Here is a 27,902-nt window from a genome sequence, read left to right as displayed (position 1 = left end):
ATATTTTTCAACTGCTATTGTAGCAATATCTCAGGAGCCTTGCATTCAATTTTCACGCTATTTTACCCAACAAATATAATTTTATTGATATTTATAGAAAAAAAAACTAAAAAAAATGGAAACTGAAAATGTCCGTAAACAGCTCAAAATAAGTCAAAATATTTTTAAAATGTTATGGAATCTAAAATTTGAATTCATATAAACACATAATTACGATATTTTTAGAACATAAATCTAAATAAACATATTATATCCGTTTGGTTATACTGTCGAATAAGAAATTTTTCTGGGTACAACAGTATATATTTACTATAGTAAACAACATATCAATTTTCTACTTTCCTGAACACCTTTTTTTTTTTCAACTTTTCTATTTTTTATGCTGATAATGATGGCGCAATCAGAAGTCAACCGTCGGCTTTAGTTTTGAAGCTAATACAATTTAAAGTTAGTCCGTTCTTTGTAGGGATTAATGTTGTATTATGGCTTAATTTATTATTGGTACTATAAAATTGATTTAATTTAAAATTATGTTTTATTTCTTTATCTATTTTCTAATTGAAATTTTTATAGGTACACTTAAATTATTTTTTTAAATATATTGTTTTAAAATTCTCTCATTTTCCATATTTCCGGGGCTCTAGAAAAAAAACCTATAAGGTAATTTAGCTAGTTTATAATAAATATTAGGTAAAAAATAGAATTTAATGGCTTATTAATTTAAATCTCAAGTGAGTTTGTTTCATCACCAAAATTGTATTGGTTCACTCATAGTAATTAGTAGTTAGTAATGGTAATCGGGAAAAAATGTCCTCGGAATAAAGGTCCTAATAACAATGCACGAAAAAAGCCACTGGAAAAATTATTATATAATATAATTAATTTGTGTATTGTTATAAATTATAATGATCCACTAATAAAATGCCTTACTTTTTATCACAAATAAGTCGAAATATAAAAAAAAATATCTTTTTAAATTTGTTAATTTTCATTAGATACAATAATATTTATTATAATTACAATATTTGAGTATAATATAAATATTATGTAGGTACAATTATATTATTATTATTCATAATTTTTTTTTATTACCTAGTGTATCAAAAGGTACCCACACAAAATTCAATTTTAATAGTTATATTATATAATTAATCTAGTATACTGTTATATTCATACGCTAAACGATTATTAATTATTATTAGTTTTTTTTAATGCATGAATATTAGTATATTATGTAATTGTAATTTATAATAAACTAAATTAATTATTAATAGTGACTTTTTAACCGTAGTCTTTATTTACTGAGAAGTTTTTTTTTCGGAATTCCATCATATTATGTACTTATAAAATATAAATATTACTCGGGACTGGCTTTTATAAATTATCTTAAATATATAATATTGTAGTTATAGGTATTCTGAAGGTACTTGTTACAAAAAACAGAAAACAGTTGTTTTAGGGCTTAATTCGACCCTGACGCATATTTTGGAAATTATCTGATCAAAACTATTAGGTAGGTACCTATATTTTACATTTTTACAACGACATTCCTGACACGATCAAGAATTAAATGGTTGCGTGCGCATTCTTTGACGATTTCTCTACATTATAACTTATAAGCCACACAAAAATATTTTGACCCTATGAACAAAATATATTTAATTGCTAAACTGTCCATGTAATCCACATTTATCCACTGCCCACTTGTCACACACTCACACCCGATATTTTACATTTATGTTAACATTGACCACTCACGTTTACTCTTCTGTATATACAGGGTGTGTAATGTGTATTATGATTGTATGTTTCCTTTTTAAGTGTATTTATGAATAATACGTACCTAGTTACAAACAAACTTTTAAGCTATATAACAATAATTATTGCTCCAAGCTGGTTACTTCGGCCTTTTCATTTTATAATCTTACTATAGTTACTAAAATTAATAATATTAATAATAATATTACAAAACTAGCGTTCGTAACATACTAATATCCACCAAACTTACAAGTTAACGATGAAAATACAAAGGTTGTACAAAAATGTGAGGAAACAAAGTTCGGCAAGTCTGACCGTTGATACTTGATATATTTTTAAAAAAAAAGTATTCCTAACAATATATATTGAGTTTAAAAGTGGTAAAATTCTTGTTCTATACCTATTGATGCGGTCCAGTATTGTATTCGTATGTTATCAAACGTCCGCCATCGACCGATATCTATATTTTCTCTACAACCACGAGGCCGGCAACGGATATCGACTTGGTACTTCTTGTGCCTAGTACCTATTACACGTACACATACCATATTACAGGGCTTGATACTGACTAAATCGCACGTGACTTATAATTCTGGATATGATACATACTTAACAGTTTACATGCTATGTATAAATATAATTGATTTTAATCTTTCCTGTTGAACGTATAGAGGTAATACACCTAGTATACATCTAGTACGCCCATTTAAGTACCTATATGTGGCTTAGTGGCTATGCATATATAACCCGCGTTACAGTATGCTTGACCATTAAACATAATTTATCTAACCATAAATATTTTGTCACCTCCGTCCACGGTCCGCTCATTACCGAAACTACCGTATAGGACGTTAGTATACCACGTTAGTATCAAAAACAATCTAGAACGGAAATCATATTATAAATATTATTTTTTTTTTTATATAGATAATAACCACAGTGCCGACTGTCGATTATATAAATTGTGTCATATAGACACGTTTCGTCGTATAAAAAAAAATAGAATAATACGTATACCTAGATAAGAACAATTGTATACATGTCAATAGTTTGTGATCGTTATAATTTTTTTAATTAAAATTAAGTCAAAAAAGGAATATTAATTATAAACACCTCATTGCAAAATCAATATAATATACACTCAGCATCTGAAATACGATGTATTTACCTACAATGTATAACGTGTTTAATTTATAGGTCGTCTCAAATTAATTTTTCTTTATATGAGACCCGAGTTTCGAAAATGTTTGGTAAAAAATGTTGTCTCGATCGAATGTACATATACTACATTGTTCTTTGACAATCATACAATGCTCAAATATTTTATATTTTCTACTCACTGAATGGTATTTTTTCTGAGAATTGTATTGGTACGTTTATATTATGTATTATGTCTACCTTATACCTACTTATGCAGAAACAGAATAAAACCTTCTCAGAAAAATATATCTATTTCGACGGTTTAGGATGATGTATACATATATGATATATGTAGGTACCTAAGTAGAAGTTTAGGCATAGCGTTCCCATTTTAAATTTAGGTATTATATTGATACACAATAAGGTAATAATATTGAGTGTGGTGTGACCGAAAAATATATTTTATTGTACCGTATACCCACCCTCTACATATAGATCTTTGTATAAATATACCTTTGTATGCACGTAGGTACCTATACATAAGCTACACAGTAGAAAACTACCATCTTGAATAAGCTCCAGAGCGGCCAACCATATGAAAATAAATTATCCTTATAATCTGTTTGAATCGGAAAAATAAAAGAAGGGGAATTTTAAGCTAATTTCACATTGAGCGATATAATCGCGCGTGGTTGTGGTTAAAAATTGTGGCAATTTAAAACCGTTCCCGTGTATGGTGTATCGCGTGCAATTAAAACACCTTCGAATATATTTTACCCGCCAAATACGAAAGGTGTTTATTGTTGTTTGAACTTATTATAACATTACTCGTATAGAAAACGTGGTTTGGGTAAATTTTAATACTGTATCTGTTGTAGTAAAGTCTTTAAAAAAGTTGTTTTCCATTGTTGTATAAAATGGAGACCTTAGATGTTGTTGAAGTGATTTGTGTACAGTGTAAAGTTTATATAAAAGACAAAAATTAACCACCGAGAGAATATAATGGATGCATACATATGAAATGGACCAAGGAAGGTCAGTTTCAAGTTAATTTTTTAACTCTGAGATCACCCCTGACGAGTTCTTTAAGTATTAATATGTATGTCAATCTCGTCTTTTGATTCATTGGTAAGGTATTAATTGATTCGCTTATAACCGCGAACAGTGATTTTCTGAAAAGTATCAGCGTTGTGACTTGTGATTGGCTGAATTTAGGAGTTGGTAAGCGTAGTAAGCAGTAGTATTTAGAGTTAGTAAGTTTATATACTACAAAATTATCGCGTAACAGTATATTTCATATACCAGAGAGTAGAATCCAATTCTACGTATCACTCAGGGTATATTTTATAACAGTTGCCAATTATAATAGCTTAATTACACTAACATGAACACTTGAATCACTTTATCACATTAAAAATTACCGTCAATCAAAAAATTATTGTTTTCTGGAAATCTTGATTTACGTTATTACGGTGCGGTCAACGTCAGTCATGAAAATATTACTGAACTTTGTGAATGACTGAAATAAACCTACTGAAGCCTCCACACTTAACCATCAATCCTCAAAATCACAATATACGAGTACCTATGTCAATAAATACCTACTACTTATATAAGTTTTTACAAATTTACCATATATATTTTTTGAACAATAGTGATAGATAACATATTTACATAAGAAATAATATTAATTATTAAGAAATAATATTAATTATTATTTCTTATATTCCATAGCTGTTATGCAGTACTTATCGTATTCAATACAATTTTATGAAATAAAAATTAGAAATATAACCTAAAATATAAAATATAAAAAAATAAAAAAATAAAGTAGGTACCCATGTGTCAAAAAATATTTTGTTACTTTTGTTATTATATTCGTTGATTAATATATATAACTGTATAGTAGATAGGTACATATAGGTATAATATAATATATTTTAGATGTGTCGTGTGTGTGTATACCTACTGGCTACGGGTATAAACTATTAAACTATAAGGTAAATTGCATCGTCTTTCAGTTTCTTGTAGGTATATAATTTAATTATAACTCTAATAGCGGTATTACATAATATTATATAAAATATATTTATAAATTAATTAAGTGCCTACAATAATTATTTGGAGTATTAAAGTTGGTTGACTATTTTATATGATTGGTAACTTGATAAGCCACGTGTCATGTGTACCTAACATAAGTCATAAGATACAATGCATATTAATATATATTATATACGTCATATAAAGATATTAAACATGTGGCATCGTCCTATGTTTAAAGATAACTTCGCCCAAACACATGTTGAATTATTATTACACATTGATACGTACTACGTGTATATTTACGTAAGTTATTACAAATGAGAAATAATGTGGAAAAAAATGTTGTCTGACCGAAACGAAATATTTTGGCAAAAATTGTACGTACAATCAAACACCCGGAAAATTTGTAATCTAATTAAAATTAAATTTTATCGATTGTTGGACATTGGTTGTACATAAATACATAGTAAAGTAATAATAATAATCCTATAACATGGCTATAGGTACTATCTGTTTGTAGTATTATGATATTAAAATGTTGAATATTAGGACTAAAGTCCTTCGAGTACTTGGGCAATATTTGCGTACCAACATTAAGCATACATTAAATTAGGCACCGTAGTAATCGGTAATCGATATACGATATCGGATCGGGTATAATTATATCGATTACATATATTGAACCCGATGCAATTAATCATAACATTCTTTAAAAGCCGCGGTTGTAAGACTAGCATTAAGACTAACATTATATATTACGTTATGTATATGACGTGTAGTCAAACGATTGATAACTGATAATGAATAATAATAATAATAATACTAATAATAATAATAATAATAATAATTATGTTGATTAATTTTATCTAGAATATAATATATGTATAGAACATTAGGTGTACTCACTTATAAATGATATGGTAGGCACTAGGCGCACGCGTTTCTAGTAGGTAGGAAGTAGGTAGGTACTTTCTACTGCGTTGGAAATACAACTGACAGCGTTGTATTGCACCGGAGGGATAGGCAGGTATTACAGCAATATTATAACGCTGCAGCAACGGAAAAATATGTTGCTCGATTATTAACGGCCGATAGGTGGCGATGAGAGCGCCTGTTTGGGAGCGAAATACGTTTTCAGTGGCCGGCCGGTGTGTTTAGTGTATACTATAGGTAGATAGTAAGGTACCTTACTATACTGCTCGGAGGGTTGAAAAAACCGGTTTCGTCGTCCTTGAATCACATGACACACAGACACGGTGCGCAGTCCGATTCAACAACAATAACAATATAGTATCCTGTGCCTGTGCATAACGGCAGATACCTTACTTAAACAACAACCAAAATTTAAAAATCAACTTCGTCGAGACCAGCGGTAAAGTAGGCATATCATACGGAGAGCTCTGATGCTTTAGGCAAAACTCTAAAAAGAGCGTCAAAACCATCGATAATATACAATTGTATATTATCTTTGATCAAAACATTTAAAAATTATTTTCGAAAACCCCTTAACTACCTACTTAATACTAGTGTTTGGAACGTTTACTAACAAAATAAATTAATGCGTTCATTAAAAAAAAAATACGCGTTCACGTTCACGTTTGTTCGCGTTCACGTTCACTTTTGAAAAAAGAATGCGTCCATTACACGTTCTGCAGTGTTGCCACTTGCCAGCAAATCCTTAGATATCAATATCAAAAGATATCAGACGATAAATGAAAACGATAATAATTATTTAGAGACGCACACGGCCATTTGTTGTCTTCGTCTTACAAGTGCGTAACATACCAAATTTACGGAGAACGCGTTTAGGGCTTTAGGCGTTTAGCTCCGGTGGTTTATAAATTAGAGAGAATCGATCTATTATGAAACCCGATGGTAAGTACATTATCTGTGTTGGTGTGTGGGTTTTTTGCGATGGTTCATTTTTTTTAGTAAATTATGCGTATATAATATAACGTAAACTAAAAATGCTCACAACTGACTTAAAAACTGAAATATCGTAAAAAACGCACATTCAAGCACAGACAATGTTTTTACCATCAAGTTTCATATAGGTCGATTCACTCTAATTTTTAAACTAACTGTTAAACGGTGATCGGCTGAGCGTAAATTTGCAATGTTATGCACTTGTAAGACAGAGACAACAAATATCTGTGTGGCGTCCTCTTAAGATAATCGTGTTGCCGATCATTATCATTATTATTATTGTACTAATCTATATGGATATTGACCTGTGCCGCGATCGGCGCAATTGGCCCAAACGACTGCTATTTATTGGTTCCCAAACGGTTCCCGCCAAAAAAGGTTTCACGAATACGTAAATTCCCAAACAGCTCCGGTATTCAACAACAAAATATTTTTACATTTTATACTTTGTATAATATTATACAGTTTTGAAAACTCCAACACGTCTTTAATTTATAATTTAAAAAACCTATGGTTTTTTTATATTACGCACATTATAATTTACTCCATATATAAGACTAAAAAAACATCAACTCATTTTTAACCACACCTCTTTTGAAGCAGTCCTAAAGCTGTATGAAGGAATTATTGTTAGTCAAAAAATTGACATTTTTGTACAACGGGATCCGTTTGAAAATTGACCTTTATGTAAAACAGGAGCTCTTCGAGAAAAACGGGAGCTAAATGGGCTATAGCGGTAGATGTAGGTACATATAACGTGCATTATAATTTATAATGAAATAAATAAACTTATAAACATATTATAAATGCTGTGCTAAACAAAAATATCAATATAAAGTCAAAAGATGAAAAAATTTATCGTTAAAAACAATATAAAATTTAGTGTATCTATATATGGTCTATGTTTCGTATAATATGGCAGGGCTTGAAACCGTTTTCAAAACTGATTACAAAAATCGGTATAAACTGTTTTAAAACCGAAAAAAATTGGATACCGGTATTAAATTCAAAATCGAAACCGTAAAAAATTGGAAACCGGTATTAAATTCAAAACCAAAATCTGAAAAAAATGGAAATCGTTATTTTTTTTTAATTGACGTGTTTTTAAATACGTAAATTTCATTAATACACATAATTAATACTGATAATAAAATTGAGATCATGACTAAAATGTTGATAACCATTTCATTATTCGCAAAAGAAAATTTGAAACCGGTATACAAAACCGAGACCGAAACCGACATTTCTTAATACCGGTATTGCTAGGTTGAAACCGAAATCGTAAAATTTTCAAAACTGGTATACAAAATCGAAACCGAAACCGAAATTTTCTAATACTGGTATTGAAAAATTGACACCGAAATCGAAAAAATTAAAACCGGTATACTAAATCGAAACCGAAATTTTTTCAATCGGTTTCAAGTCCTGTAATATGGTATGTGTACGTGTAATATGTATGTAAAATGTATACGTACGAGTCTATTATGCTTCATACATATTATGGTATGAATCAAATTTATAGTAGATATAGTTTCATATTATTTTAATAGCAATATGCCTACATAGATATTTGAACGAAATAATTTAGATAGGTTATAGTATATAAGTTATTACTTATTAGTATATCATATAATAGCAGAATAAAAAGATAACCGCATCGAAACGAGATTATTGCTTAAAATTTATAATATATAATAATATTATGTTGAATTATGAATAACTTAAGTTCCACAAAATTATATATGTATTCTATGTGTTGAACTAATTGGCATGGATGTAGAATTAGTAACGAGTTGACAAAATATTCTGTTAATTAATATGATCTATTTTCTATAAATTAAGGCGTAGTTATATGGGAACGGACCAGCCGGGATATCAAGTTGTTAGCTTATTCTCATATTATCATTTCTCGCAATACACCAAATTCTCGAAAACAACAATTAATAATTATTAGTAATTTACTGCAGTCGTAGTAATTACCATATTTCAATGTGACGGAGGGGATAACTTGCCAGTTGCCGTCGCCGCGTACACCAGATCAGCTGCATTATAGACCTCGAAGCCGTCTGTCCATTTATATTCATAAGAAACGAAAATAAAGCCACATGTGATGGGAGAGGATACATCTCCAGTTGTTTGTCTGAGATTACTCCATTAGACATTTAGTCATCTACTTTATATATGCTATCAGACTATCAGAGCCATGTTGCCACATAATACATAAAGCATAAGTTATTATGAGCCTTATGTAAAAATAAAAATAAAAATTAACTATAGGATTGTCGGAACGTATACGCTTAAAAAATGTGTCTTATACAAAAAAAAAGTTGTTTCTGAAAACGCTCATTATAATGGCTGGAATATATGACTCGGTATAAAATGTTAAAATATATATGACAAAAATTTTTAAAAGAAGAAAAATATATATCATACCTCTTCCCACCACCACCACCAATAAATTCTAACGTTGTTTATATCGTATAAGAATTGGTAATAACAACATATAGTATTAGAATATTTATTAGAATATCATACAAAGTTGGTATCACATTATATAAGACTTATACTAAATTTTAAAGGTTTATTTTTTAAATATATTGTATTGTTTATATATATTTTTAAGGTGTAACTAATCGATTTGATCAGTTAAGTAGGTATAATATTAAAACGATTACTACGACCATTTATAGAATATTGATCAGTATGTGCTCCTTCAAATACACATGCATTATACTTTAGAATTTAAATTCAAGTTACTTATACCTAAGTTTGCATCATGTAAGTTGAGTGTTTCTAGACTATTTTGTTCATTGGAACTATTTATAGATTATATTATATAATTGCATGCAAAAGAGATGTCCCACAGTTTTTGATCTTGGCCATTGACTATAACTTATTAATTATGTGCCCACATTAATGATTAATCATCACACAATTATACTATTATTATTAAATATTTTATACAATTAAAACTAAAAAAAATGGGCAAGTATAGATGTGTAACGGCTCTGCTGTATAGTTGGTGTCAATATAGTTCTTACCTCGTCATTGAGTAGGTCACTGTATAATGGACGTCTTAAATTTGAATTCAATGATAAATGATTAATCATAACTCATAAGTCATTGCATACCAAAGACGATTCTGTGCTAAGAAGATCTGTCAGCCTATACCTACTTATTACTAAATATATTTTATTACATTTATTGCTAAGTACCTATATAGTAATGTATTAATTATTTTACAATTAGTAATACGGTTGGTTGAATTAATTTTTTTTTACGAAAAGTATATTATATTATTATATTATTAATTATATAACTTAGTATAAGTATACAGGGTGATCCATTTAATGTAAGACACTTATTATTATACAAAAAATAGATGGTTAAACGATAAAGTGTTTTACGTTAAATGGATCACCCTGTAAATATATATAAAAAATAGTATCCTTATTAATTTTTTAGTTAATACTGATTTACCGTAGAATGGTGTGAATAAGTTCGTGGCATAAATAGACAATTAACTAGAATTAATATAAATATTTTAAAAATTTTAACTTCAAATGTCTATAAAAAATATAATATTATTATTTATTATATATTATCTACACGAACAACATGTATGATCTGGTATTCAATTTTCTAGTTTTTTGACAAAGCATATAAATAAGAGATTAAAACGCTAACCTATCACCTATGTAGATACTAAACCTATAAATTGGTTATCAACACTTTAAAAAATAAATAATAAAAAATACCGTTCATTTCAAATACAAATACTTAATGCCTAAAATAGCTTCATTATTTTCTAAATATTTTATGCATATGTATTTTAAATATTTTTCGACTGCTATTGTAACAATACATCAGGAGCCTTACATTAAATTTTCACGCGTTTTACCCAACAAATAAAATTGTATTTATATTTATAGAAAAAAAACTAAAAAAAATGAAAACTGACAATGTCCGTAAACAGCTCAAAACAAGTCAAAATATTTTGAAAATTTTATCAAGTATAGGAATTGTAAAATAAACATTCATGTATGTACAGTTATTCGTTTTCTAATAACAACAAAATAACAAAACTGCTACATGAGAAATCGAGTGAATATCCAATCTTGTAAAAATATGAACTTCAAACGCTCATAAAAATTTGATTTGATTTGCTTGTTGACATTTTTTTTTTTTATAAAGGTAGACAAACTTATGAATAATCTTGTATTATATTTTCAAATCTTAGATTTCAAAAGAAAAATTTTTATGAATTCTTAACTCAAAATAATTTGTTAAATTTTGTGATTTTTCCGTATTTTGTCAAGATTTGAACTTTAAATGCTTGTAAAAAAAACTGTTACTTAGGATTTTTAATATTTTTTAAATGTCATTGTAACAATATAGTAGGTGCCTTTTATTAAATTTTCAAGCTTTTTTCCACAACAAATAACATTTTATTGATACATATATAAAAAAAAACTAAAAAAATTGAAAACTCAAAAAGAGCCAAAATATTTTCAAAATTATATGGTGTATAGAAGAAGAAAATATAAACATTTAGTGAAATTTTCGTGTTTAATCTACAGTAATTTGCTTTTGGATCTCAATAAATTAACAAAATCGCTACATGAGGAATCGAGTGACTATCCAATATTTGTAAAAATATTTAAATATGAACTAACGCTTATGAAAATTTATTTATTATTTTCAAAATTTTATCGTGTATAGAAAATGCTAATATAAACATTCAGTGAAATTTTCAAGTATCTACAGTCATACGTTTTTTAATTACAACAAAATAAGAAAATCGCTACATGAGAAATCGAGTGAATATCAAATGTTGTAAAAATATGAATTTCAAACGCTCATAAAAATTTAATTTGACTTGCTTGTAGATATTTTTTTTTTTTTGATAAGAGTAGACAAACTCATGAGAAATCTTGTATTACTTTATTGAATATTAGAATTAAAAATAAAAATTTTTATGTACTGCTAACTGAAAATAATTTGCACATTTTCGTGAATTTTACGTATTTTGTCAATATATAGGCTTTAAATGTTTATAAAAAAAATTGTGTCTCTGGATTTTTAATATTTTTAATGTCTTTGAAACAGTATATTATAGTAGCCTTCTATTACATTTTCAATTTTTTTTATTCAACAAATACAATTTTATTGATATTTATAGAATAAAAAACTAAAAAAATTGGAAACTGAAAATGTCCTTTAACAGCTCAAAATATTTTTAAAATGTTATGATCTATAGAAAATGTTAATATAAGTCAACATTTCATGTATCTAGTATCATTTTTTTTTTAGAGTTACACCAAAAACCAAAATCGATTTTGCGTAAAAATTCCGTGCACTTTTACTTTCCTAAAAGGTAATGACAGACATAAAAAAATAAAAAAATAAAAATAATAATAAAACACACATCATTGTTAAATCAATACATGCAGCGCTCCGCTCAGAATCTAAAATAAGAAAACTATTGGGAATAAACCGTTATTATATATTATCATACTCGTTTAAAAATATCTAACGTCATTATATAAAAACTTTAATGAATTCCCAAAAAGTAGGTACTTACTAGAATACTAGATACAATTTACTGCTAGAAACCACCTTCAATATTGAATATCAAATAATTTTTCTACTATAAAACGGGTACACACGAGCACACAAAAAAGTAAATACACATATCATTATAAAATCAATACATTCATTTCCCCGCTGAGAATCTGAAATGTCAATAATTTTTATTTGTATTATCCATCATATTTTTGAATCAACCGCGATGGAAAAGTAAACACATTGACTTATTGACATTTGACATTATATTTGTACACCTATATTTACTAAACATTTTAATCGGAAGCAGTTCAAGTCCATACAATATTTGCCTTTCGGCTATTCATAGGTAGGCATACCTACCTATATTAAACCTATGCAAGGAAGATATATGTGGAAGAGCAAAGTAAGTTATGCTGGGGTCATACTGTACGCAACATAAATAATGTATCATGTACCTACATTTTAAATTCTGAGCGGAGCGAAAGAATGTATTGATTTTACAATAATGTGTTTTTTTTCTGTTTTGTCAGCAATATTTTGGATGGTAAAAATAATCTGACTTTCGAGATCAGCATCTTTTTCTAGTAATTTTAGAAAGCGTCGAGAAAAACTAAAAAAGTGGTAATTTTTACGCAAAACCAATTTTTGAAAAAATCAACTTTATTTTTTTTTGGTTTATCTAAATCAAAAATTAATAACCATAGACCTTTGGAATTTATATTAGCATTTTCCATAAATGGTAACATTTTTGAAATATTATGACTCTTAAGATCTTTTTCCGCTAGTTATAGCTTTGAGAAATTTTTCGAATTTTTTTAATGTTATTATTAAATAATTTTTTCACTTAGTAAAAAAGCTTGACAATTTAATGTTATGTTTCTTTTAAGTTTCATTAATATAAGTTAAAAATATTAAAGATACATAGCTACGATAATTATTTATATAATTTAATATACTTGACAAAATTCATTAAAGTTTTGAAAACTTTCTAAATATCTTTCAGTTAAAAATTCATAACAATTTTGACTCTTTATGAGATATTTATTATTTTTTTTTTTTTAATTATTAAATTGTATTATTTATACGAGTATGGTAGGCTGACACAACGTCTCCGCTCAAAATCGTTTTTCGTATACAATGATAACACATCCATTTCAACGACACGTTTGACAACTTTACTACTGATCAGTAGAGCGGGACCCACTTGTCCACTTTTTTAAAATATTATATAGGCATTATGTTCATCACTTTCACAGTTGTGCAAAAAAAAAATGAATAAATAGTAAGTATAACAATAATTTTCAATTTCTCTTATTTTTATACCATACTTTAATTAAAATGTGTAAGATCTAAGTGCAATAAATGCATTAATATATATTTTATGATTTTTACTAAAAAATTTTTAAATGTATTTAAGAGGGTGTCAGTACTATATTTGTTTTCCCTCTCAAACCCACTCGCAACATAGATAAAACTCATTCACGTAAAATCGTTTTTTATGATTTTTGAGTAATCTTTGACCAAAATCACCTATTTCAAAAATTATAAAGTGTAATAATATATTTGACATTTAAACATATCGGTTTCATGTTTTATTATTATTTGACTTTATATTCGACTTAAAAAATAAAATAAAATACTGTAAATTAAAATAGATATTAAATTGTTTTGAGACCATTTTTGGAATAATTAATTTTTTTATTTAATTAAATTGCATATACATATGAATACTGGGCCTCACTGAAAAGACGTGTGGGAGCCAAATAATTTTAATTTCAAATTTCAATTTCTATGATTTTTGGGTAAATAATAATAGGTAGTCGATTTTTCTCTAAGATTATTCAAAAACATATAAAACTATGGTGTGAGATACGTAGGGGAGACCCTTAGCCCCTTGACCTTCCTCCTCCTAAATTCGATACATGGTTATGTGCGTACCTACATTGTGTATAGAAATTATAGATATTTATAAAAAACGTTAAACAATTCACACTATAAATATAAAGATAATATATATATATTTATCATTTAAATAGGATTAATAAATATAATTTATCAAACGGATAAAAAGTTATCATAATTAAATACCGATTCCACCTCAAATAGTGTTCTCCACGACTAAACAGGATTGGTGAAAATGTTGCTAACTTTTATATCAGGATCGTATAACAAACATTGACTTTTTGGCACATACTTGTCCAATTTTTTCAAAACCGATTCTGGAATGTCTCCAGCTATCATTCTTAATTAAAATTAAAATAAAACATATATTTTTTTAAATTAAATTTAAAAGCTAATTATGTTTAACTTACTGTAGTATAGTCTCTGGGAAACAACAATTAACAGCTTTGATAACATGATACAAATGTGAATTAATATCTGGTTTAAGGTTTTGAATCATTTTCAAATGTCCCCGTTTAATAAAAATTCGCCGTGCTTTAAAGCTTTTTGGTAACATCTAAATCAAAATGTTTAATATTTTGTTGTAAGTACATAGCTTTTAATAATAATGATAATAATAATAATAAAAATAATATGTTTATTAATGAAGAAGAAAACAACAAAAATGTAGTTAGTAATAACTAATAAGTAATAACTTATTATAGATATAGTGAGAACAGACAGTTTATTGATATAGATTATAGAATAAAATATAATATAGTGACATAGTATATTATAGAAACTTAAGCTAATTTATTACAATAGCTTGGTGTACCTATACCTACATGGCTACATAATATTACATGTTACTATAGCTTTTAAGCACATTATTTAACGAAATGTATCAGTGGCCCTCTTAGGAAATTTCAATGGTGGGGGAGGGTTATGGATAATATCTAGGAACATAATATTCATCCCGGCTATCGGTACACAAAAAAGCAGCGCATAAAAAACGGCCCACGGGGGAGGCTTACACACATGACCCCCACCTTCGTGAGTACGCCCATGAAATGCAATATGAATTAATATAAAATATTTAAGTATCGTAATTATTTCGAACTGATGTGTATTATTAGGTGTTTAAATATAATAAAATAACTGTTTTATAAGTTATAACTAGAGGTCGGATGTTTATGACTTAGCATATTTTTTTCGCGCAGCCAGAATTACACCGGAGTGAGATATAAATTTGATTTTTGAAGTTTATATTAGAAATAGGCAAACTTTTTTTTTGCATATATTTGTTGAAAAATAGTTTTATTTTTGATATATTTAAATGCATATATTAGCATATTTTGAAATTTTTAAATGCATATTTTAATGACATTTTGGTCATTAACATCCGAGCTCTAGTTAAAACGTTTCATCACGCCATTACGGTTTAAACTTTATATTGGCTGGTGCAGTGGTGCTAGTAAATCTAATATTATCATCTATGTATAAATTATAAAAACTTAGTTATCAGAGAAATTAGAGAGTACTTTGCTTATTTTAAAAAGTATGTGCGGCATTATTTTTATAGGAGTTGATGGTGTCAACAAATGTTCTAAAGCAGCAAAGTCTTCGCATTTGCTCAGTATGATTTGAATGGCACTTTTGCATTTATGATGGGCATCGAGTGTCGGACTTGTGTCAATGTAAACCTGAATAAAAAAAAATAAGCCTTGTTGATGATAATTCGTCATACTAACGCACATCACTGGACACTAATTGCTTGTAGGATTATATTTATCGTTCTCACATCAATCATAGCGCTCACGGCGTTGCAAGCAAAAACGGATTTCGAATGTTTAGCACCGTGTTGACCTATCATTTCTAATGTCCAAGCTGTACCGGCTTTCAAACAATCGTTATCTGTATCGCTTTTTAGGACGGCGGTCAAATGTTTCAATACCTGAAAGTTATAAGCAGTTCATGTTATAAATGTATAGATTATGTTAGGTATATTATGCAGGTAAGGCATGCGTCAGGTCATCAGGATGTTCCATAAAATTCACGGACTCGTCGATTAAATAAACATCGATTTATAGCACGTAATATTATGGTTTCATAGTTATTTCGCGTACACGACATATACCTACTATTTTTGATATATTTTTTTGAAATTCAGACATTTAAGTGTTCTACTATTCGAAGTCCTTTAAATTGTTCAAAAGTTGATTATAAGTATCACCGTTCACCATACACAAAATGGTTATGTTAAATTTCTAAAAATAAAGTTTTGATTTCATAGTGTATGTATCTACTAATATCATTAACAGTAAACACAATGTGTTATACTTATTTTGAGATTTTTTTTAAAATATTGTATTGTTTTACAGTTGAACGATAATATTAAAAAAAAGAAAATAAAGTCAATATACGAGTACAGCCAAAATAACACGAAAAAGGTAATTTTGAGTAATTTAAATTACCTACGTATTTCGATATTGAAATTAATGAAATTCTTACTTGTAGACATGATGCTAAGCTTTAAGTTAACATTGTGTACGACCATAAAAAATCATAATAATTGTAAGTTTAACTAGGTTCCTTAAGCACTTACCTAACTACGCATAAAATAGCCAAATTTAAAAAATGTCTAAATTAATTATAAGTTAATACTTATAAGCAGGCACGCCCGGCCTTGTTATTTTTATAATCCAGATTTTTTAAATAAAAATAAAATTATAAAAATCCCTCTTCTGTTAATTTATAATTTATGCCAAATATAGTAAAATACCTATTTTAAGAAACCGTCGTCTGTCACACTTTAGTACTGAGTAGAGTCACGAAAGAACATATATTAAGAGGACGCCACACTGACATATTATTTTGTCGTCTCCGTCTTTTAAGTGCGTAACATACCAAATTTACGCTCAGCAGATCATGTTTAACTCGGTTAGATTAAAAATTAGAGTGAATAAAATTATTATGAAACTTGATGGTAAGAACATTATCTGTGTTCGTATGTTGGTTTTTTACGATAGTTCAGTTTTTAAGTGAGTTACGAGCATTTTTAATTTACGATATATTATATAATATGCATAACTTGCTAAAAAAATGAACTATCGTAAAAAACCAACATACGAACACAGATAATGTTCTTACCATTTCATAATAGGTCGATTCACTCTAATTTTTAAAGGGTTAGGGTGTGTGTGTTTGGGGGGGGGGGGGGGGTAGATCCCCCCGCGGCTTATATTGGCACTAACTAAAAGCATTTTACACCTAATGAGCTACTTCTCTGCGGGCGTGTTTGCTTATAAGTAATATGGTTTTGAAACAACGAATTTATGTATAATAATAATATACTTGAAGAACATGCGTTTGGCAAGTCCTTGAACCATATATTGAAAAAAATTGTAAATGTATTATTACATAGGTATATCAAATAAAATTAAATCTATCAAAATAAGCATTCATATACCTTGGACTTGATAACAGCCGTCGCGAGTAATGGTGACATGGAGGAAATGTATCCCAACGCGAGTATAGCTGGAGTAGAAGGATATTCTTTGCTATTCAAAATTACGTTCAATAATGAAACTATACCGCCAGTAGTCACGATCATCTTAGAAATCTATATAGGTAATATATAAGACTTATATTATATATCATATATCATATATATTATATAATATAATATATAGAAAACGTTGGTTGTTTTTATTTGTTTGATATGACCTGCCATCTGAATGATCATAAAGTGATATTTATTATATTCTATTTTAACGTATGTCTGAACGTACTTCGACAGAATGTTTGACTACTTCATAAACGACTTCAGCCGAATTGTAACGTATAGATTCGTCTGGATGCGCCATCAGCAGCAGTACTTCCGGAAATATGTTTGACTCGATTACTGTTTCGGTTAAAGTCAACGAGTGCTTAGCAATGTTTTTTATCAATGCTAATGCACTTGCCTTAAAATAGTTAAATATTAAGCAGTAATGAAGAAATATGAAAAAGATAAAAGTTAATACAATAATATAAATAATACAATTATTTTGATATTGCAAAACAAAAATTAATGTACCATATTATGGATATTGTCTATATTAGGTAGGTAGTAGGTACCTATATCAGGGATGACAATTTTTCTAACGTTCGTGGCATATCATATTATAAATAAATAAGAAAACAATTTTGGTCTTAGAATTTACTATTAAGAATAAAATATAATTTAATAAATATTTTAATTTTTTCCATGCTCTCAACGTATTTTGACGTGCGGCGGATTTGTCATCCCATTAATATGATATTATAAATAATTAAATTAAAAATATTTTGCATAAATTAAACAATCTACTTTTAGAAATCTTAAATTTTAGGTACAAAATATGTACAAATATATACAAAAATTAGGTAGGTAGGTAGGTACCTAATAAATAATAATAAGATATCTGTTATATAAATTTGCGACTCATTGTATAATTTATAAACTAGCTTTGAAGTTAGGTTTCACACGCCCTCTTCCAGAAGGAAATGTATTGATATTTATTTTATTTTAAAATATTAAATTATCAAATTATTTGAACTGAAATGTTGGAGGTAATAGGTTGGTATAGGTACCTACTTTTTATTCAAGATCTAAGATGCTCCGAAATTGTAATAGTATACATTTCGATTTTAATTTTGATGAAGTATCTAAACTTTTTATGTCTAAATTGAAAATAATAAAGTATCCATAGTTATTAAATATTATAATTTTATGTTCAGTTTAAGAAATTGTAAATTAACATAAGTGATATATGTTTTTTTTAAATTATGTATATAGATATAAAAAAAATATCATTGTACCTAAACTAAATACTAATATTATTAACATTACTACATAGTATTATCATTATTATTTTAGCTAATATTTATAATTTTGTTGAAACCTATCTGTAAAATAAATTGCCCTCTTTGGGCGTTAATAAATTATTATTATATCATATTATTAATATATATCTACGAACATTATGGAAATATTAAAAATAAACATGTATAACAATAGGTTATACCTATGTATTACAATTATACAATGTCATTAAGTTACCTTAAAATGTAAAAAAGTTATGAGTGGTTAAAAAAAATATATTATTTATAATTCATATAATTTTTGTTAGTAAATTCAAAATGGAAAAAAGTATACAATTTACATCGTTCAGATATAATAAAGAAGACGCAATAGGATTTATTTTCCATACTTAATAATATACCTGAAGTTTGACTTCTGTGATATAATTATTTGATAAAAATATTACTGCTTGAGGTAAAGTATTCATGTCCACAATTTTTTTGGCTAATTTTTGGTTGTGTTTAGCTATCTCGCTTAAAGTGGTCAAAGCATGTAATTTAAAATTGTCTCGTTCCTCTTTTAAGCTTTGGACAATTTGAGGCAATATACCTGCACATTTAAAAATATATAATAACGTATTAGATTGGAGAAACTCAAACTCAGATTAATACTAATAATACTATAACAAGTGTATTTTATTGAAATTTGATATATATGGACTAAATTCATCAATAAACACAGGCTCCCTAAAAAAATATTTTGCCATTGAATTGCGGGTTGATAACTTCACAATTCACTCTTAAACTAAATTAATTTAAAACAATAAAACGATAAATAAAATACACAAATAAATTTATACAAGCAATCTAGAACATTTACAGTCAATTTTAATTTTTTACTCGACACTAAATTTTTTTTTTACTAAAACATTTTTTATAATTGTTTAAAAGTTTTACAACATTTGTTTTTTAATAATTTTGTTAGTTGTCAGCTGTTTGTAGGTTATAAACATAGTGTAATATTTTAATTATGAATACAAATTATAACTGTAAATATTATAGAAGAGCACACTGCAACAACCAGGCAAGTCCACTTTTGACAATGTTTAGGAGAAGGAAAAATTGATTTAGTCAATAGAAAATTGAAACAATAATGGAATTTAATGACAAACAATGATATTGAGTAGTACACACATATTGTTGTCATATTATCATGTCTCAATATATATGGCTTTTCTAGTACATACCTATATATTCTGGAAGTTTTAAATATGTGAACTTGCCCCGGGTTTTGCTAATAAAATGTGAATGTATACACATATTCATGTATTTAATTGTTATTAAGTAAAAAAAAAATAATGACTTAACCAGTATAAGTGATTGCCAACACGAATAATATTTAATTTTGAATAATGCTTAGAACTGATTTTAACAACATGGGGTATAATACTGTTCATGTTCATTATTTTGGAATGAACTTGCATGACTTTTTGATCTTAAATTAATGTAATATTTAATATTGTTATTAAGCAAAAAATATACGATAACAACGTATTAGCTGCAGAAACCAGGTAAGTCCGGACTTGCTTTGTTATAGGCAGATAAGTAACCTTTCATAGGTATTTTTTAAAATTATAGTTGCTTCTAGAATATACTTAATTCAGGGGTGGATAGGCCTATGCGGCTATGCGATCATAGAAATATTCCCTATGAGGGCTTAACTGTTGATAGCCCCAATCAAAATGTTATAGTTGTTATGTTTTAAAATTAAATATGTATAATACTGTAATTCATTTGTTGCATAAGTTTTGTGGTTTTATGTGGTTTGGCATTCGTGCAATTTGTTGGTAGGTGCGTATGGCCTTTTAAACTTTTTTCCTGTGACGAAAACGTGTCTATCCACCCCTGACTTGATCTACTTGTATTTTAAGTCTGATAGTATGATTGTTTCAAATTAATTTAAGTTCTTACCAGAACTTATGATGAGTACTGAAATACTGGGATCTTGGCCAGCGATGGAACTAATTGCTTGCAAAGCTACTTCTCTGACTAATACATCTAAGTCTTTCATACATGTTAAAATAGCATGTATTCCATCACATCCGCTTAATATCATTTCAGAACACGACGACAAGTGTTTACTTAGATTCCGAATGAGTTTCATGCAACTTTTTTTGTAAGATTTCTATTATAGTTAAAAAATGAATATCATGTAAAAATATAATATAAGTATTATAGCCAGGTTAGAGCTATTCCATTTTAAAACAAAAAAAAATTATTTATAAATTGGCATTATATTTGTAGCAGGGATTCCGTTGCAAAAAAAAATTTCATTTTATGTTATTTAGAATTAAAACGTTACACAATTTTTGCGTTTATCGTTATTTAAAATTAAAACGTTATACAAAATGTATACGTTTATCGTTATTCAGAATAGTGTTAATGCCTATTAAATTTATTAATAATAACTAATGCGGGTAGGTAATGGCCCGGATACGGAGTATAATATAATCAATTCTAATGTCCGTATGCATGAAATAAATACCTATTTCTAAGAAACCGATATAACTTTTAAATAAATGGATTTTAAATTATTTCGTTTTCCGTTATTTTCCGTTCAATGAAATTCTATAAAATATGACGTTTCGCGATATTTTTCGTTTAATGTTACTGTATAAATTACGTTTTGACTTTTGTGTTATATTTTGTTTAATGATATATAATATATTTTGTTAATCGTTATCTATTGTTTTGTGGTATTTAATTATTTTTGATTATCGCTTTCCGTTATAATTACGTTTACAAATTTCAATCGTTTTTTGTCAAATATCACGCTATATTCATAACGTTATTATAACGTTTGCAAGCCCTAATTTGTAGGTAGGATGGAAAAAAACGGCGTCCGTGGCCGGAACTTTGTTTAGGAACAATGGGAAGAGACCATCCCGTCTTCTGCTAGATCTTTTAGAAAACTGGCATTACGTAAATATCGCAGTTTTTCTGCTATTGATTATTATTTTTCTCAATTATTAAAAAAAGTACTGACAATTTGTTTTTTTGACCTCCCAAAATACCAGAAGTAGCAATATTGAAGATTGGACCTTTTTTCAACCATTGTTAGGCAAATACTTGTAGATACAATTAATAGGGTATAAATTGAGTAAACTAAAACACTTAACTATACATTTGCATTGTCCTAATTATAATCTAAAAACACCAATACTATTATGTATTATTAAAATATATTTTAGAGTCTGAGTGGTGGAGTGATAAATGTATTGGTTTTACAATGAAGTATGTTTTTTGATTTTTGATTTTTTGTATCTGTCATTACCGTTCGGGGCAGAAAAACTAATTCGATTTTTTTGAACAGTATTTTGTTTGATGGGAAAGTGAATCTAGTTGGTGCAAGGATTGAAAATTTAAAACATTGTTCCACGTAAATAGTTAATTTTGTAACCAAAGAATCTAAATATATAAATAAACCACGGTTTTTTTTATAGTTATATTAAGTTCAAATTTGGATGAAATTAGATATTTAAACGAAGAATAATGATTTTAGTTTTGTGTTATATTTAAAAAATATTATTTGTGGGTACGTTAAACTTCTAAAGTATATTATTGTATACAAATATGATAAGGAACAAATAATTATATAATAATTATTCAACTTAACCGGATACCGTATTAATAGTAACAATATAAATATAATATAAAATATCCTAGGCTTCGCTCAGAATCGTTTTTCGTATACAATAATATTATATCATTGAATTCAAATTTAACACCACCCATTACAGTCACCCACTTGTAACCTACTGTACAGCAGAGTGACATCCACTTTGCTGCTTTTTCTTTTTAATATTTAAAATTAATAATTACCAATGAATAATTATAAAATATGAGTTGAAAAACAACTGTAAATATTTTAAGATTGATATTCGATTAGCCATCATAAAAGTATAAAACCATAAAAAATGCTGCACAATTTTTTTTTTCAAAATGTTAACCACTTTTTCTTTTTTGTGACGCGATTAACGACAGTTTGTGAGTGTTTAAGTTTTGTATATCAACCATTACTATCTTTGCGTTGATACTTTTCAAATAATAAAAAAAAACTAAAATTAATTTTATGAAAAACGAATTGCTATAGTAAGTAAATTTGAGTGTTTTTTTGTGTTATTCGACCTACGCATAAAATAAAAAAGTGAGAATTCAAAATATAACCTTTGTAAAGTCCAATGTACATATTCTAATCAGTAATCGCTACCAAAAACAGGATAAGATCAAGGTATAGTTGGATCATTCATTCCGCCCAAAAAAAATATCAGATAAATAAATAATAAATGCATCGTCGTAAAAACATTGAAGGCTAATTAATTAATTTTTGTTATGTAATGGATTTTCCATTACATAGAAAATACTTCAATATAATAATCTTTGTTTAAATAATCAAGAATTTACAACTTTTAAAAACAAGTAACATCAGAATCACTGAATTTTAGGAAATTAAAAAAATCACTTTTCTGTATTAGTCGATTGTAATGTCTAATGTCGTTTCAATTTAGATGAAAAAAACCGGAGATGACTCTCTGCTGTATAGTAGGTGTCGATTAGTACGTCATTGAGTACGTAAAGGTAGGTAGTAGGTTACTGTAACGATATGTTAAATTGTAATCAATGCCAAATCATTAAATACGAAAAACGATACTGAAGATAAATGGTGAGCCGTTATCCTTTATAATAATAATTATTTATATTTCTAATATAAAAACACTATGATAGGGTAAATTTAACCTGAACTAACCTTTGACAAAACCATCGAATATTACATTTATATTTTATATTTTATTTCATACAATATTACTAGTTGTCAATACTGTCAACGTTGTCAATGCCATAGTGTGAATATGTTCGTGTAATATGTTATTAATACCTTAAAATTAATCTAAACATTTTCAAATTTGCATAGGCTAGGCATAGACAATAATAAACATACCTAGCGACAAAAAGTTTCAAGTCCTTCTACGAATAATATATAATATTATTTATTATTTTGAATACCTCCTAAGATAACTTCTATCCATTTGAAAACTCATACTTGTAAGTTGCACCGATTTATGAATGACAAATGTGCCTATATTTTATCTTTGTATTAATTTTAGCATGTAACTTGTTTGTCAATATAATTTCTGTTTAGAAACATAGATAACCAGTGGCGGATTCTAGGGTGGGGCCAAGGGGCACACATACATAATTCCACAATATTTTAAAGAAATAATTAATCTAATAATTTAATTATATAAGTAATTTAATTAATTTAATAATCTGGGCAAGAAGGTAACCGCATTGCTCTACAGCAGATAGCTGTCGGGTGTATCTCATCGTCATTGAGTATTGTCATTGCAATGGTCACTGTAATGGATATATTAATTTCATAAATCATTGCATACGAAAAACTATTCTGTTCGGAGAATGTCTCTTCGCCTATATTTCTAAGTATATTTTTTACTTTCTTAGTTTTTAATTTAAATGAAAAAAAATATAATTTTTACAGTTTCAATATTTTGTGGTAAATAGGAAAATAGTAAAGTTGTAACTCAGTAATAACGATTAGGTGGGTTATTAAATTAGATTCAATATAAGTTATTAATAAGATAAATCTTATATCGTGCCCATGCGGTATGTAATAATTTGAATTTAGTAAAACGTCTATGTGTTTATCCCTAAAAACTCTATTTTTTAAACTTTTATCTAGAACTATGAGAGCTAAAAAGTCGGTCGATAGCTCACTACAAAGGGATATCCAGTAAATCAAAAATATGAAATTTAATAATTAAAAATAGTACATTTTTGTTAGATCTAACGTTATAGCAATGCACATCTCCGAAACTGGAAAATGGACTTTGTTGTTTAGGGTCTTGATATAATCATAGTAAAGCTTAACATTTTTTTTAATTTCTAGTAATATAAACTATAGAACATATTTTGTGTTAAATTTTCAAATCTTAGTTGTAAAAACTTGAAATTTTATAAAATTTCCCCTACAAAATAATTTGCAGATTTTCGCAATTTGATCAATTTTAGACCAATCCAACCAAGTTTAAACTCTAAAAAAAATTATTGTATTTTGTTATTTTTTGATTAGAATATGAGAATATAATGACGAACCTTGTAAAATTTTCAAGCATTTTACCCAAAAATAACATTTTTATAATGCATAAATGAAAAAAAAACAGAAAGAATAGAAAATGTCTTCTATAATTTTGTGCTAATAGCACAAAAAAAGTCGAAATCTCTCGACAGTTATATCAAGTCAAGAAAATGCTAAAATAAATATTTTCTACAGATATTCATTTTTGAATTACAACAGAACATCATAATCAATTTTGCCATGAACTGGTTTTACGTAAAAATTCAAGTTTTCCTTAGCTTTAGAATCGAAGCAATAATAAAAATAAGTGTTACAAAAAAAAAAAATTAAAATAAACATTTTTTTGGCAAATAATGATTTGTTTTTCAACTTCAGTATCTTATCCAGTAGGTAAGTTAATCTAGCTGGTGCATTGAGAAGGTCAAAATTTAAAATTCCCAGTAGCTTTCAAAAGCACCTGGAAAAACAAAAAAAAATTAAGGAAAGCTGGAATTTATGCTCCATCAAAAAACTTTAAAATGTAATATAACGTTCCTATCATAAGTTGTTATATGAGGAAAAAAAAAGTTGTGTAAAATCCACAATAATTTTTTTGAATGTCTGAAGTTAAAATTTTGACAAAATGCATTAAAATCGCAAAAATTGGCAAATTATTTCGAGTTAGATATTTATAAACAATTTTCTATTTATAGAAAATGTAATACAAGATACCCTTTAAGGGCGTCGGGGCCGGTATGTTTTAAAACACAGTCATGTCTTACATAAAAGCTCTCACGCCTTGTATAATATAATAGGATTTCGTTATTTTTATTTTATTTAAATGAAGAGAACTTTTTGCAGGTTGAATCAAAGCTCGATTTTCAAAAGTATAATCTAGAAGCTAAGATATCCATTTTAATAATGCACAATAATCGTTATATTTCAAAAGGTTTTTTCTAGCACTATTTAAAGTGAAGTGAATATTTGGGCCTTGATCCAACCTAAAAAAAGCTCTCAGTTTTCAAATAAAAAACAATTATCAAAATTTGACATTTTTTAAGAGATGTTTTATGTATCTTCGACTTCGAGTTATCGCGACTCGACTGTAGTATTATTCTACGAGTACCTAATAGATGGCGTTACCATATGTTCGCTATACCTATATTATATATTATCCTCATTGCCTCATTGGATAGGGTTGGTGAAGAATAGGCTCCGAGGTATTTGCAGCCCCCACTACCCGCCCACCTTATTGTTTCCAGTCCTCTCAACATTAGCCCGTGGTTCATAACATAAATATACGTACGTCTTCATCGGTGATCTGTCCGAGCAGCCCTTTCAGTAGATTGTTCGCACACAGTATTTGTTTGGCACACGACCGACTATTGCCGGCCAGTCTCGACAAGCCCAGCACCGCTGTCACCCTCACCTCAGGGTCGATGTTGTCCAAAAGCGGCTGTACTATCTCGACCGCGTGACTCTCGCGAAGACATTCGGCGTACGCCAGTTTGTTCGCCTGTTCCGCGAAGTTCTGCACGAATGTCAGCTGACTTTTGGCGTAGGTGTCGAATACTTAATGTTTGCACATTATGATATGTTACGGTAAAGGCACGAATACTGCCTGTACATTACCGAATTGCGGGCTTTTACCGTTAGGATCCGATTTATCCGTTAGGATTACCGAAAAAATCAGCGTTAAACTCTGAATGATTATTGTAATTCGAGCCCTCGAAAACGACAAAATACGGTAAGACTTTTAGGATAAACAATCTATTATGAATTAATACAAAAAAAAATGTTTCATATTATATGTACTTAAATTGAAATACGACTAGCGAACATTATTACTCACATTGTTCTTATAATACGACAGTTTGAAAATATCAAAAATCTATATTTACAATATTTTTTATACGCATCTGAAGTTAAAATTGAAACTAAATCAATAGGTAATCAAACAAAAATAATGATTTTATTCACCATCAAATTTTTTTGATGTAACTAAAAAAATATTATAAAATGTTTGTGAAATAGATCTACCAAACGGTAAAAATTGGTTCGTAGACTCATAGTATTAATAACTTTAAATAATAAGTCTAAATATTTTGAAAAATACATAGGAGTTCAATAAATTAGGAAATTATTATTCAAATAATTGTGATTTATTAAATAGATTTTTTTCTTATATTTCGGACTTTTACAATAATAGATTGTTTATCGTATCCAATTTTTCATTTCTTATTAATAAAAACCCTCAACAATAAAAAATCATTCAAAGTTAGAATTTTCCAATATCAATCGGTAAAAAGCCCGAAATTTAGACATTACCGGCAGTAGATGTAATAATAAACCTAGGTATTCGTACTTTTACTGTAACATATTATAATATTTCAATGGCCAGATGTGGATTTATAGGAAATACAGTGACCTGCCCCCCCCCCCCCCCCCCACCATTTGGATCAAACAAAAAATATTGGGGCTAATTTTTTAAGAAGTGGTGTTAACCTCTGGGATTTGCGCATGTGATTATAGCTAATTGATTATTACCATGCGATATCACTTATAATATGTTATATTTTATATCGTTGTAATTACTTTTTTGTACGTGGTAATTCGAAGGCGGACTCAT

At 27.9% G+C, this 27,902-nt stretch overlaps 2 protein-coding genes and 1 long non-coding RNA gene across 3 annotated transcripts in view; 1 reads left to right on the top strand and 2 right to left on the bottom strand.

Moving 5' to 3' along the window:
* Positions 1-5,962, bottom strand: part of LOC132936103 (molybdate-anion transporter-like) — a 12,829-nt gene extending 6,867 nt beyond the window's left edge. The window contains exon 1 of the mRNA XM_061002790.1: positions 5,848-5,962. The gene's annotated coding sequence lies outside the window, so the exon portion shown is untranslated. The remainder of the gene's footprint in view (positions 1-5,847) is intronic.
* LOC132936104 (uncharacterized) overlaps positions 1-18,187 on the top strand; it is a 21,899-nt gene extending 3,712 nt beyond the window's left edge. The window contains exons 2-4 of the long non-coding RNA XR_009663398.1: positions 16,698-16,766; positions 17,741-17,946; positions 18,116-18,187. This is a non-coding gene — a long non-coding RNA (uncharacterized LOC132936104). The remainder of the gene's footprint in view (positions 1-16,697; positions 16,767-17,740; positions 17,947-18,115) is intronic.
* Positions 14,554-27,902, bottom strand: LOC132936102 (sperm-associated antigen 6-like). Its single transcript, XM_061002788.1, has 10 exons — positions 27,869-27,902; positions 26,580-26,845; positions 21,112-21,325; positions 19,563-19,750; positions 18,108-18,281; positions 17,786-17,938; positions 16,118-16,270; positions 15,858-16,019; positions 14,748-14,893; positions 14,554-14,677 (listed from the first exon to the last, which is right to left on the bottom strand). Exons 1-10 carry the CDS (start codon positions 27,900-27,902, stop codon positions 14,554-14,556), a joined length of 1,614 nt encoding a protein of 537 aa, XP_060858771.1.

This window comes from Metopolophium dirhodum, chromosome 1 (assembly GCF_019925205.1).
Source record: "Metopolophium dirhodum isolate CAU chromosome 1, ASM1992520v1, whole genome shotgun sequence".
NCBI classification, from domain to species: Eukaryota; Metazoa; Arthropoda; class Insecta; order Hemiptera; family Aphididae; genus Metopolophium; species Metopolophium dirhodum.
Note: the sequence above shows the minus strand (reverse complement) of the source record. Positions and strands in the feature narration are given on the sequence as shown.

Coding starts and splice junctions, on each gene's coding strand:
- LOC132936102 (XM_061002788.1), bottom strand. CDS start 27,902: ATGAGTCCGCCTTCGAATTACCACGTACAAAAAA. Junction 21,326..26,579: donor GACAGATCACCGATGAAGAC/GTACGTATATTT, acceptor TAACTATAATAG/AAATCTTACAAAAAAAGTTG. Junction 16,271..17,785: donor CGGCTGTTATCAAGTCCAAG/GTATATGAATGC, acceptor TATAACTTTCAG/GTATTGAAACATTTGACCGC.